The sequence below is a fragment of the Salvelinus sp. IW2-2015 genome, unplaced genomic scaffold, assembly GCF_002910315.2.
Source record: "Salvelinus sp. IW2-2015 unplaced genomic scaffold, ASM291031v2 Un_scaffold1688, whole genome shotgun sequence".
NCBI lineage: Eukaryota > Metazoa > Chordata > Actinopteri > Salmoniformes > Salmonidae > Salvelinus > Salvelinus sp. IW2-2015.
This window is the reverse complement of record NW_019943087.1, coordinates 31,550-45,894: the sequence shown is the minus strand read 5'-3', so window position 1 is coordinate 45,894 and position 14,345 is coordinate 31,550. Positions and strand designations below refer to the sequence as shown.

Below are 14,345 nucleotides of genomic sequence, written 5' to 3'. Positions count from 1 at the left end.
TCCTCAGGGCTGAAACGGGGAAGTGGACGGGAACCTGAAGGACTCCTGGAAACAGTAGTGACCCTGTCTGTGTACCTGAAGGACTCCTGGAAACAGTAGTGACCCTGTCTGTGTACGTTTATTGATGTTATTTGCGGGTGTAGCGAAATACATTTAAACATATCAGCAGTAGTTTGCAGAGCCCTCTGTAACGCTACTTCCCGCTGCTTTGCATTTAAACACTATATTTGACAGTTTCTTATATGAACAACAACAGGCACATTTTGATAATTTTGACTTTTTATAAATCAAAAAACAGTGACATCTTTACAAACGAATCATCTGACCATAGTGATATACACTGAGTGGACAAAACATTAAGAACACCTGCTCTTTCCATGACATAGACTGAYCAGGTGAATCCAGGTGAAAGWTATGWTCCCTTATTGATGTCTCTTGTTAAATCCACTTCAATCAGTGTAGATGAAGGAGGAGGAGACCAGGTTAAAGAAGGATTTTTAAGTCATGGGACAGTTGAGGCATGGATTGTGTATGTGTCTCATTCAGAGGGTGAATGGACAAGACAATAGATTTAAGTGCCTTTGAACGGGGTATAGTAGTAGGTGCCAGGCGCACCGGTTTGTGTCAAGAACTGCAACGCTGCTGGGTTTTTCACACTCAACAGTTTCCTGTGTGTATCAAGAATGGTCCACCATCCAAAGTACATCCAGCCAACTTGACACAACAGTGGGAAGCATTGGAGTCAACATGGACCAGCATCACCGTGGAACCGCTTTCGACACCTTGTAGAGTCCATGACCCGACGAGGGCAAAAGTGTTAGGAAGGTGTTCTTAATGTTTGGTACACTCAGTGTATAGTTTACAGAGGGCAAGAGCGGGAGAATCTGGGGAATGGAATAACGTCTTTGATGTTGTCGACCCCCAGAACACACTGCAGGTAGCGTTCAAAGCCCATACCAAACCCACCGTGAGGGACCGAACCAAACCGCCTCAGATCCAAATACCTGGACAGACAGAATATAGTAGAGTAGAATATAACAGAATCAAACAGTGTAGCAACAGAATAGAACAGATTAGAGTAGATAGAACAGTGTAGTGGTAGAATATAACAGAATAGAACAGTGTAGAGTAGAAATAGAACAGATTAGAGTAGAATAGACAGAATAGAAACAGATTAAGAGTAGAATAGACATAATAGAACAGATTAGAGTAGAATAGAACATAATAGAAACAGTGTAGAGTAGAATATAACAGAATCAAACAGTGTAGAATACAACAGAAAGAACAGATTAGAAGTAGAATGGACAGTGTAGTGTAGAAATAGAAACAGAAATAGAACAGTGTAGAGTAGAATATAACAGAATCAAAAGTGTAAGAATACAACAGAATAGAAACAGTGTAGAGGTAGAATATAAACAGAAATCAAAACAGTGTAGAATACAAAAGAATAGAACAGATTAGAGTCGAATTAGAACACGTGTAGAGTAGAATACAAACAGAATAGACAGTGTAGAGTAGAACACGTTAGAGTAGAAATAAACAGAATAGAACAGTGGTAGAGTAGAATAAACAGAATAGAACAAGTGTAGTGTAGAATAGAACACAACAGTGTAGTGTAGAATATAACAGAATATAACAGATTAAGAGTAGAATATAACAGAATAGAACAGTGTAGCTGTAGAAATATAACAGATTAGAGTAGAATAGAACAGATTAGAGTAGAATAGAACAGGAAATAGGACAGTGTAGAGTAGAAATAGAACAGAACAGTGTAGAAAAGAATAGAAACAGAATAGAACAGAATAGAAAGTGTAGAAGTAGATAGAAACAGTGTAGGTAAAAATAGAACAGATAGAACAGTGTAGAGTAGAATAGAACAGTGTAGAAGTAAAATAGAACAGAAATAGAACAGTGTAGAGTAGATATAGAAACAGAATAGAAAAGTGTAGAGTAGAAAATAACAGAATAGAACAGTGTAGAATAGACAGTGTAGAGGTAGAATAGAACAGAAATAGTGTAGAGTAGCATATAACAAGAATAAAATAACAGTGTAGATTAGATAGAACAGACAGTGTAGAGTAGAATAAGAAACAGTGTAGAAGTATAATAGAACAGAAAGTGTAGATAGAGATATAACAGAATAGAACAGTGTAGATTAGAATAAGACAGAACAGTGGTAGAGTAGGAATGAACAGTGTAGAATAGAACAGAACAGTGTAGAGTAGAATATAACAGAACAGTGGTAGAGTAGAATAGAATAGAACCAGTGTAGAGGTAAAATAAACAGAACAGAGTAGAATAGAACAGAACCAGTGGTAGAGTAGAACTAGGTGAACAGTGGTAGAGAGAATAGAACAGAACAGTGTAGAGCAGAATATAATAGAAATAGAACAGAACAGTGTAGAATAGAAATAGAATAGAACAGTGTAGAGTAGAATATAATATAATAGAAACAGTGTAGAGTAGAATAGAACCGTGTAGAACAGAATAGAACAGTGGGTAGAATAGAACAGGAATAGAACAGGTGTAGAGTAGAAATAATAAAGTAACTTTATTATAAGCAAACATAGTTACACAATATCCAACACGTATTGATTAAAATGCTCTTTACGCATCCGTTATGTCTCATCCAACCCGCCCAAAAAAAAAAAAAAATAAATAAAAAAAAAAAAAAAAAAAAAAAAAAAAAAAAAAAAAAATTGAAAAAAAAATAAAAAAAAAAAAAAAAATAAAAAAAAAAAAAAGAAAAAAAACAGAAGAGGCCTAACGTGTGTTTAACAGACGACCAATTACCAAATGTGTTTGATTCCATGTGTGTTGATTCAATGGTGATTCCTTTTCACAATTTCTGTCTGTTGTATGGCAAATATATGTATGTATTTATACAGTATATTATGTATGTATTTATACAGTATATAGTATGTATTTATACAGTTAATATTATTGTAATTTTTATACAGTAAATAATATGTATTGGACATGAAAATGGGGTTTCTGTTTTGTTAGATTATTTTGAAGATGTTTTCTTTTATCTGAAAGTTGTAAAATAGTTATTTCATAACGTTGTGAGTTCCTACTGTGCTAGTCGTGTCTTCAGTAGGTCCAGTTCTCCTCTCTCAGAGAACCTCCACACAGCTCTCCTACTCCGGGGCACCAACAGGTCTACTGCTGCTGGCCTGGGGAGGCACACACACACACACACCACACACACACACACACACACACACACACACCACATCACCACACACACACACACACCACACACCACACACACACACACCAAACACACACACACAACACACACAACACACACACACACACACACACTGGCTGACTGAAGGCTGTCAATCTTTTACAGCTAAACCGGTAGGAGATGACTGGGCTGCAAAGTGTGGAAGAAAGTACATTTAAAAATTACAGATGAACACCGTTTCACTGAAATGACCAGAACCGGTTCAAACAGGGGGGGGGGGGGGGGGGGGGGGGGGGGGGGGGGGGGGGGGGGGGGGGGGGGGGGGGGGACATGAAAACCAAGAACGGTTTCAACTGGAATGACCAGCCAGGTCAACTGTAAGCCAGAACCGGTTGAACTGAACATGACCGGAACCGGTTAAAATGAAATGACCGGAACAGGTTCAACTGACATGACAGAACCGGTTCAACTGACCATGACCGGAACCGGTTTCAACTGAAATGAACGGAAACCGGTTCAACTGAAATGACCGGAACAGGTTTCAAACTGAAATGACCGAACAGGTTCAACTGAATGAACCGGAACCGGTTCAACTGAAATGACCAGAACCGGTTCAACTGAAATGACCGGAACCGGTTTCAACTGACATGACCGGAACGCGGTTCAACTGAAAATGACCGGAACCGGTTAAACTGACATGACGAACGCGGTTCAACTGAAATGACCGGAAACCGGTTCAACTGAAATACGCGGAACCGGTTCAACTGAAATGACCGACCGGTTCAACTGACATGACCGGAGGGACGGTTCAACTGACATGAACCGGAAACGGTTCAACTGAAATGAACCGGAACCGGTTTCAACCTGAAATGAGCGGAAACCGGTTTTCAACTAAAATGACTAGAATGGTTAAACTGAAATGACGCGGAACCGGTTCAACTGACATGACCGGAACCGGTTCAACTGAAATGACCGGAACACCGGTTTACGAATGACTAGAACTGGTTTAAACTGAAATGACCGGAACCATACAACTTTAAAGGTGAAACAATTCAAATTTTTAAACTATGGAGTGGAGTTTGTTTTGCCTTTATTTAACAGGTGAACTCTTAACACACATCTCTATTATAATAACAACCTGATGCGTTGTTCAACTAGACTGATCTCCGTTGCTAGTGATCTTAGCAGGTGTGTAGAGGTTGGTCCGCGTTTGTCTCGTGCGTAGAAGGGCTTCCAAGGGCCATAGGGGTAATCAGTGACCGAAGAGAGGAACAGTCACCAACAATGGTTCACCAGGTACTTCTCGTGCTCTGTTCTGGCAGTCACGCAGCCCACTGAGGGAGGGAGGGAGGGAGGGAGGGAAGGGGGAGGGAGGGAGCGGGAGGAGGGAAAGGGGAGGGAGGAAGCGGGAGGGGAGGGAAGGGGGAAGGGAGGGAGCGGGAGGGAGGGAGGGGAGGGAGGGAGCGGGAGGAGGGAGGAGGAGGGAGGAGGGAGGGAAGGGGGAGGGAGAGAGCGGGAGGGAGGAGGAGGGAGGGAGAGGAGGGAGGGAGGGAGGGAGGAGGGAGGGAGGGAGGGAGGGAAGGGAGGGAAATAGAGGGCAGAAAAGAGACTGAGAGATTAAAGGTTTGACCCCACACATGCCTGAAAATGTAGAAATCTAAGTGTGAAAATAGAATCAGTTTGACACGGTACAGAATAACAGGGTACAACCATTCTAGAAAAGAGCTCTACTGACATCTGTTACTAACGAGACTACAGCCTATCTCTTCTTGAAAGAGACTACAGCTATCTACTTCCTGAAAGAGAATACAGCTATCTCCTTCTGAAAGAGGATACAGCTATCTCCTTCTGAAAGAGACTAACAGCCTATATCATTTCTGAAAGAGAACTACAGCTATCTCCTTTCTGAAAGGAGGCTACAGCTATTTCCTTCTGAAAGAGACTACAGCTATCTCCTTCTGAAAGAGACAAGCTATCTCCTTCTAAAGAGAACTAACAGCTATATCCTTCTGAAAGAGATACAGCTATCTCCTTCTGAAAGAGACTAACAGCTATCCCTTCTGACAGAGAAAACTAAGCTATTCCTTCTGAAGAGGCTACAGCTATTCCTTCTGAAAGAGACTACAGCATATCTCCTTCTGAAAGAGACTACAGGCTATCTCCTTCTGAAAGAGAATAAAGCTATCCCTCTGAAAGAGGATACAGCTATCTCCTTCTGAAAAGAGACTACAGGCTATCTCCTTCTGAAGAGTTTAGAGCTGTACTATACTTACATCTGTCTAATAAAGAGACTCAGCTATCTCCTTCTGAAGAGACACTATAGCTATCTCCTTCTGAAAGAGGATACAGCTGTATCTCCTTCTGAAAGAGGATACAGGCTATCTCTTCTGAAAGGGATACAGCTATCTCTTTTGAAGAGGCTACAGCTATCTTCCTTCTGAAAGAGGCCTACAGCTATCATCCTTTGAAAGAGACTAAGCTATCTCCTTCTGAAAAGAGACTACAGCTATCTCCTCCTGAAAGAGACTACAGCTATCTCTTCTGAAAGAGACCTAACAGCTATCTCCTTCTGAAAAAGGATACAGCTAAATCTCTTCTGAAGAGACTCAGCTATCTCATTCTGAAGAGGAATACAAGCTATCTCCTTCTGAAAGAGGCTACAGCTATCTCTTTAAAGAGGCTACAGCTATCTCCTCGAAAAGAGGCTACCAGCTATCTCCTTCTGAAAGAGGGCTACAGCTATCTCCTTCTGAAAGAGGATACAGCTATCTCCTTCTGAAAAAGAGGATACAGCTATCTCCTTCTGAAAGAGACTACAGCTATCTCCCTTCTGAAAAGAGACTAACAGCCTATTCCTTCTGAAAGAGACTACAGCTATCTCCTTCTGAAAGAGACTAAATAATCTCCTTCTGAAAGAGGATACCGGCCTATCCTCCTTCTGAAAGAGACTAACAGCTATCTCCTTCTGATAAGAGAATAAAGCTATCTCCTTCTGAAAGAGAACTACAGCTATCCTCCTTCTAAAGAGATTAAGACCTGTAACTATACTTACATCGTCTATAAAGAGACTACAGCTATCTCTTTCTGAAGAGGACTACAGCTATCTCCTTCCTGAAAAGAGACATAGCTAATCTCCTTCTGAAAGAGGATGACAGCTATCTCCTTTCTGAAGAGGATACAGCTATCTCCTTCTGAAAGAGACTACGGCTATCTCTTCTGAAGAGACTACAGCTATCTCCTTCTGAAAGAGACTACAGCTATCTCCTTCCCTGAAAAGAGGCTAAACAGCTATCTCCTGAAATGACTCAGCTATCTCCTTCTGAAAGAGGCTACAGCTATCTCCTTCTGAATAGAGGCCTACAGCTATCTTCCTTCTGAAAGAGGCTACAGTATCTCCTTCTGAAAGAGGCTAACAGCTATCTCCCTCTGAAAGAGACTACAGCTATTCTTCTGAAAGAGGCTACAGCTATCTCCTTCTGAAAGAGGATAGAGCTATCTCCCTCTGAAAGAGGATAGAGCTGTACTATACTTTACATCTGTTTTGAAAAGCAAATTTCTTTGGAGCTGCTGTTGAGGATGTTTATGGCTCTGTGTAGGTTATCCTGAAGGCACGAGAGATGGCAATAACAACAACATATGGGATATATCAATTATCCTGGTGTAATCACTGTATATTATGATTCCATCGTAATCAACTGTATATTACTGACCTGTTCCTTGTATGATCTATCACTGTATATTAATGATCCTGTGTAATCACTTGTATATTAATGATCCCTGTGTAATCACCTGTATATTAATGATCCCTAATGTAATACTGTATATTAATGATGCCTGTGTAATCACTGTATATTAGATGACCTGTGTATCAACCTGTAATATTAATGATCCCTATGTAATTCATCTGTATATTATCCAAATCGTATATAAGACCTGTGTAATCACTGTAATTAATGATCCTGTGTAATCACTGTATATTAATGATCCTGTGTAATCACTGTATATCAATGATCATTTGTAATCACTGGTATATTACTGACCCTATGTAATACTGTATATTAATGATCCTGTGGTATCACTGTATATTAATGTCCCTGTGTAATGCACTGTTATATTAATGATCCTGTGTAATCAACTTGTTACTAATTAAATAGATGCCTGTGTAATCACTGTATATTAATGATCGCTGTGTTCACTGTATATTAATGATTCCCCGTGTAATCACTGTAATACTTAATGATCCTGTGTACATCACTGTATATTAATGATTCCCTGTGTAATCATTTCATGTCCTGTATCACTTATAATGATCCTGTGTATCACTGTATAGTTAGGATCCCTGTTGTAATCCCTGTATATTAATGATCCCTGTGTAATCACTGTATTTATTAATGATCCCTGTGTAATCACATTGACTTGTTGTAAGCAACTTATATTAATGATAACCTATGTAATCAGTGTATATTCAATGATCCCTATGTAATCACTGTATATTAATTCGATCCTGTGTAATCACTGTTATATAATGATCCCGGATCATGGTGTATATTATACTCGTATATGTAATTATGATCCCTGTGTAATCACTGTATAGATTACATTGATCCTGGTGTAATGATCTACTGATCTATACTGTAAATTGATCGCCTGTGTAATCACTGTAATATTAACTGATCCTGTGTAATCACTGTATTTAATGATGCCCTGTGTAATCAACTGTATATTAATGATGCCTGTGTAATCACTGTATATTAATGATCCTTGTGTAATCCTGTATATTAAAAATGATTCCCTGTGTAATCACTGTATATTAATGATCCTGTGTATCACTGTATAATAATGATCCTGGTGTAATCCACTGTATATTAAATGATCCTGTGTAATCAACTGTATATTAATGATCCCTGTGTAATCAAACTGTATATTATTGATACCTTGTAATCACTGTAATATTAATGAATCCCTGTGTAATCACTGTATATTAATGTCGTGATCCTGTTTAATCACTAGTATCACTTATTAATGATCCCTGTGTATCATGTTCTATTAATGATCCTGTGTAAATTCACTGTTATTAATGATCCCTGGTATTGTATATTCAACCTTGTACATTATAAATGATCCCTATGTATCACTGTATATTAATGATCCCTGTGTAATCACTGTATATTAATGATCCCTGTGTAATACTGTATATTAATGATGCCCTGTGTAATCACTGTATATTAATGATCCCTGTGTAATCACTGTATATTAATGATCCCTGTGTAATCACTGTCTATTAATGATCCCTGTGTAATCAACTGTATATCATGATCATTATGTAATCACTGTATAATTAATGTCCCTATGTAATCACTGTATAATTAATGGATCCTCTGTGTAATCACGTATATTAATGATCCTTGTAATCACTGTAATATTAATGATCCTGTGGTAATCACTGTATAATTACTGATCCCTGTGTAATCACTGTAATATTATGATCCCTATGTAATCACTGTATATTAATGATCCCTGTGTAATCACTGTATATTAATGACCCCTGTGTAATCACTGTATATTAATGATCCTGTTTAATCACTGATATTAATAGATCCAATGTGTAATCACTGTATATCAATGATCAATATGTAAATCACCTGTATATTAATGGACTCCCTATGTAAATCACTGTATATTAATGATCCCTATGTAATCACTGTATATTAATGATCCTGGTAATCACTGTATATTAAATGTAACCGTGTGTAACTCATGTATTTAATTGATCCCTGTGTAATCACTGTATATTAATGATCCCTGTGTATCCACTGTTATCAATGATCATTATGTAATCACTGTATATTAATGATGCCTATGTATCACTGATATTAACATGATCCCTAATGTAATCACTGTATATTAATGTCCCTGTGTAATCATGTAATATCAATGATCATTATGTAATCACTGTATATTAATGATCCCTATGTAATCACTGTATATCAAATGATCATTATGTAATCACTGTATATTAATGAACCCTATGTAATCACTGTATATTAATGATCCCTATGTAATCACTGTATATTAATGATCCCTGTGTAATCACTGTATATTAATGATCGCTGTGTAATCACTGTATATTACTGATCCTGTGTAATCACTGTTATTAATGATCCCTATGTAATCACTGTATATTAATGATCCCTATGTAATCACTGTATATTAATGATCCCTATGTAATCATGTATATTTAATGATCCCTATGTAATCGTTAAATACCAATGATCATTTGTAATCACTGTATATTACTGATCCCTGTGTAATCACTGTATATTACTGATCCTGTGTAATCACTGTATATTAATGATCCTGTGTAATCACTGTATATTAATGATCCCTGTGTAATCACTGTGTATTAATGATCCCTGTGTAATCACTGTATATTAATGATCATTATGTAATCACTGTATATTAATGATCCCTGTGTAATCACTGTATATTAATGATCCCTGTGTAATCACTGTATATTAATGATCCCTGTGTAATCACTGTATATTAATGATCCCTGTGTATCACTGTATATTAATGATCCTGTGTAATCACTGTATATTAATGATCCTATGTAATCACTGTTTATTAATGATCAGCATTTCACTGTTAGTCAAACACCTGTTGTTTACCAAGGACCCATCAGTCAGCATTTCAACTGTTAATCAACACCTGTTGTTTACCAAGGACCTGTCAGACAGCATTTCACTGTTAATCAACACTGTTGTTTACCAAGGACCCGTCAGTCAGCATTTCACTATTAGTTTACCAAGCGTGTGACATTTTTGTTTTGATTTAGATTGGTAGAGGTGAGACATGACCCATAAGGCAACCTATTCCCTATACAGTGCACTACTACCCTATGGGTCCTGGTCAAAAGTAGAGCACCATTTACATTTAAGTCATTTAGCAGACRCTCTTATCCAGAGCGACTTACAAATTGGTGCATTCACCTTATGATATCCAGTGGAACAACCACGATGTAGGGAATAGGGAGTCATTTGGGACACATTAAACTTGCATAATCATGATACACACTTACACATTAAAACTCTTCTTCATCATTAGATCCACATTGTCCTTGGGAGGAATAGACAGATTAATCTCTAGTTGAGATCAATAGGGTGGGGGGGGTGGGGTTCAAGGTTCATTCAATACGTTCAGATAATATGTATGGTATTGCGTTGTAGACATTTTCTGGTGTCTCACCCTGTATCCAGGTGACACGTGTTTGTGATATAAAGCCACATCTTCAGGACACTGAGCTAGGAGATGTTCTGTTGTAGACCTGAACAAGTCTTCCATCACCTGAAGAGGTAAGGACACAAGTTAAGAGTCATTTAGTCAATCGGGTCTAGAAGGAGACCAGGTAATGCTGATTCATTTAGTCAACTGGGACTAGGAGACGAGTTAACGCAGTCATTTAGTCAATCAGGTCTAGAAGGAGACCAGGTAATGCTGATTAATTTAGTCAATTGGGACTAGGACACAAGTTAAGAGTCATTTAGTCAATCAGGTCTAGAAGGAGACCAGGTAATGCTGATTCATTTAGTCAATTGGGACTAGGAGACGAGTTAACGCAGTCATTTAGTCAATCAGGTCTAGAAGGAGACCATATATCAACACTGGATCAAAAATGATGAGGAGCCAGAGCTGTTCAAACCTCTCCTCGGGACCCCCAGCTGTTCCAAACCTCTTGTCAATTAGTTGACAAGTTGAATCAGGTGTGCTAGCTCTGGAATAGTTCAAATACATGGAACAGCTGGGGGTCCCGAGGAGAGGTTTGGAACAGTTGGGGGTCACCAAGGAGAGGTTTGGAACAGCTGGTGGTCTCCTAGGAGAGGTTTGGAACAGCTGGGGGTCTCCTAGGAGAGGTTGGAACAGCTGGGGTCTCCTAGGAGAGGTTTGGAACAGCTGGGGATCACCGAGGAGAGGTTTGGAACAGCTGGGGGTCTCCTAGGAGAGGTTTGGAACAGCTGGGGGTCCCGAGGAGAGGTTTGGAACAGCTGGGGGTCTCCTAGGAGAGGTTTGGAACAGCTGGGGGTCCCGAGGAGAGTTTGGAACAGCTGGGGGTCTCCGAGGAGAGGTTTGGAACAGCTGGGGTCACCGAGGAGAGGTTTGGAACAGCTGGGGGTCCCTGAGGAGAGGTTTGGAATAGCTGGGGGTCCCCGAGGAGAGGTTTGGAACAGCTGAGGGTCCCTGAGGAGAGGTTTGGAATAGCTGGGGGTTCCCGAGGAGAGGTTTGGAACAGCTGGGGTCCCTGAGGAGATTTGGAACAGCTGGGGTCCCTGAGGAGAGGTTTGGAACAGCTGGGGGTCCCGAGGAGAGGTTTAGAACAGCTGGGATCCCGAGGAGAGGTTTGGAACAGCTGGGGGTCCCGAGGAGAGGTTTAGAACAGCTGGGGGTCCCGAGGAGAGGTTTGGAGGCTGGAGGTCCCAGAGGAGAGGTTTGAACAGCTGGGGTCCCCGAGGAGAGGTTTGGAGGCTGGAGGTCCCAGAGGAGAGGTTTGGAACAGCTGGGGGTCTCCTAGGAGAGGTTTGGAACAGCTGGGGTCCCGAGGAGAGGTTTGGAACAGCTGGGGGTCACAGAGAGAGGGTTTGGAACAGCTGGGGTCTCCTAGGAGAGGTTTGGAACAGCTGGGGTCACCGAGGAGAGGTTTGGAACAGCTAGGGTCCCTGAGGAGAGGTTTGGAATAGCTGGGGGTCCCGAGGAGAGGTTTTGGAAACAGCTGGGGTCCCTGAGGAGAGGTTTGGAACAGCTGGGGGTCCCTAGGAGAGTTTGGAACAGCTGGGGGTCCCTGAGGAGAGTTTGGAACAGCTGGGGTCCCCGAGGAGAGGTTGGAACAGCTGGGGGTGACAGAGGAGAGGTTTGGAACAGCTGGGGGTGACAGAGAGAGAGGTTTGGAACAGCTGGGGGAGACAGAGGAGAGGTTTGGGACAGCTGGGGTCCCGAGGAGAGGTTTGGAACAGCTGGGGTTCCAGAAGAGAGGTTTAGAACGGCTGGGGGTTCCCGAGGAGAGGTTTGGAACAGCTGGGGTCACCAAAGAGAGGTTTGGAACAGCTGGGGGTCTCCTAGGAGAGGTTTGAACAGCTGGGGGTCTCCTAGGAGAGGTTTGGAACAGCTGGGGTTCCCGAGGAGAGGTTTGGAACAGCTGGGGTCCACCAAAGAGAGGTTTGTGAACAGCTGGGGGTTCCCGAGGAGAGGTTTGGAACAGCTGGGATCACCAAAGAGAGGTTTGGAACAGCTGGGGGTTCCAGAAGAGAGGTTTGGAACGGCTGGGGGTCACCGAGGAGAGGTTTGGAACAGCTGGTGTCACAGAGAAGATGTTTGGAACGGCTGGGGGTCACCAGGAGAGGTTTGGAAACAGCTGGGGGTCTCCTAGGAGAGTTTTGAACAGCTGGGGTCTCCTAGGAGAGGTTTGGAGGCTGGAGTCCCAGAGAGAGTTGGAACAGCTGGGGTCTCCTAGGAGAGGTTTGGAACAGCTGGGGGTCCCCGAGTAGAGGTTTGGAACAGTGGGGGTCACAGAGGAGAGGTTTGGAACAGCTGGGGTTCTCCTAGGAGAGGTTTGGAACAGCTGGGGTCACCGAGGAGAGGTTTGGAACAGCTTGGGGGTCACGAGGAGAGGTTTGGAAACCACTGCTGTAGTGACTGTGTGAAGGAGATCTCTGTCTCCACCATGTACTGTAGAGTATTACTAGTTACAAACTCTTTATATAAGGGGACTTCTATTCCATACCTTCATAAGATCCTCTAGTGACTGTGTGAAGGAGATCTCTGCCTCCACCATGTAGAACTCAGCCAGGTGACGTCTGCTCTGAGAGTTTTCTGCCCGGAACGTTGGTCCAAAAGTGTACACTCCAGGAAATGCCCTGGAAGAGACATAGAAACACAAAGTATAAATACGGCATACGTACAGTACTCTCYCTGGATCTTATGAGTGAGTGAGTAACCAAAAGACTGACTGAATGAAAGCATGGCACTGAGTTCCAGTATCTCCTCACCCAGCCATGATCTCCAGATGCAGCTGCCCAGAGACAGTCAGGTACGCTGGGACAGAAAAGAAGTGTTGGTGCCCCTCCTCATCCTGGTTCTTCTCCTGACCTGCAGGCTGAGGGAAGATGGAAGACACATTACACCTTCTCTTTCCAATAACAACCAGATGTTCAAACTAAACTGATCCCAAGTATTAGTATTATCATGCTGAGGCTTTACTTACTGCAGCCATTTTGTTGATCGCCAGAATATAATTGTAATTCTCTGACAGACAGAGCTCACCTCAACCTGGAAAAGCTCTCCTGCCCCTTCACAGTCATTAGACGTGAGGACTGGGGTGTGGATCTGAATAAAACCCTTCTCCTGCAATGACAATAACACTGACATTATCATCCGGACTGGGGTGTGGATCTGAATAAAACCCTTCTCCTGCAATGACAATAACACTGACATTATCATCCTGACTGGGGTGTGGATCTGAATAAAACCCTTCTCCTGCAATGACAATAACACTGACATTATCATCCGGACTGGGGTATGGATCTGAATAAAACCCTTCTCCTCCAACGACAACAGCAATAACATTTCACACTATTGGTTCATCTTGGATATTTTATTTTCACATTGTACTTTCCCGACATGGTTCCAGCACCTACGGTGGATGTGAAGGCTAGCCTGACCAGCACGGCAGAGCCTGGCTTGGGACAGTAGTGTGAAAAGGATATGACTTGGTATAACAATGATGTTCTATGAAAAGCCAACTGACATTTACTCCTGAGGTGCTGCACCCTTAGTCAGACTCCAGTTACTCTCGTAGTCCAGACCCAGTTCCATGCTCTGTTGTTTCAGGACTTCCCCTTTAAGATCAAGGAGGCATGGTCTGGAATACATCCGTCAGTTTCCTCACCTGAGGTGTAAAACCAACGCCTTCAGTTCCCTGCTGAGAATACGCAGCGAAGCCACCACTGCTATACAGCAATATTTCAAGGTGAGATGAGACCAATGTTAGACTAGTAGACTAGAATATCAATTAATAAATGTATTTATAAAGCCCTTCTTACATCAGCTGATTCACAAAGTGCTGTACAGAAACCCAGCCTAAACCCCCAACAGCAAGCAATGC

General features: G+C 41.7%; 1 protein-coding gene across 1 annotated transcript; it reads right to left on the bottom strand.

Moving 5' to 3' along the window:
- Positions 1-3,076: 3,076 nt before the first annotated feature.
- Positions 3,077-13,624, bottom strand: nars2 (asparaginyl-tRNA synthetase 2, mitochondrial). Its single transcript, XM_024139150.2, has 8 exons — positions 13,505-13,624; positions 13,231-13,337; positions 12,966-13,098; positions 10,439-10,537; positions 10,272-10,309; positions 6,728-6,795; positions 4,380-4,527; positions 3,077-3,176 (listed from the first exon to the last, which is right to left on the bottom strand). The coding sequence occupies exons 1-6, from the start codon at positions 13,613-13,615 to the stop codon at positions 6,774-6,776; spliced, it is 510 nt and encodes a 169-aa protein (XP_023994918.1). The 5' UTR covers positions 13,616-13,624; the 3' UTR covers positions 3,077-3,176; positions 4,380-4,527; positions 6,728-6,773.
- Between the last annotated feature and the right edge of the window lie 721 nt (positions 13,625-14,345).

What these genes read in the sequence shown, in the direction of transcription:
- nars2 (XM_024139150.2), bottom strand. Translation starts at nt 13,615, where the DNA reads ATGATAATGTCAGTGTTATTGTCATTGCAGGAGAAGGGTTTTATTCAG. An exon ending in CACTAGAGGATCTTATGAAG is followed by an intron (nt 10,538 to 12,965) that starts GTATGGAATAGA and finishes TTACCTCTTCAG; the next exon opens with GTGATGGAAGACTTGTTCAG. An exon ending in ATGAAGAAGAGTTTTAATGT is followed by an intron (nt 6,796 to 10,271) that starts GTAAGTGTGTAT and finishes TCGTGCCTTCAG; the next exon opens with GATAACCTACACAGAGCCAT.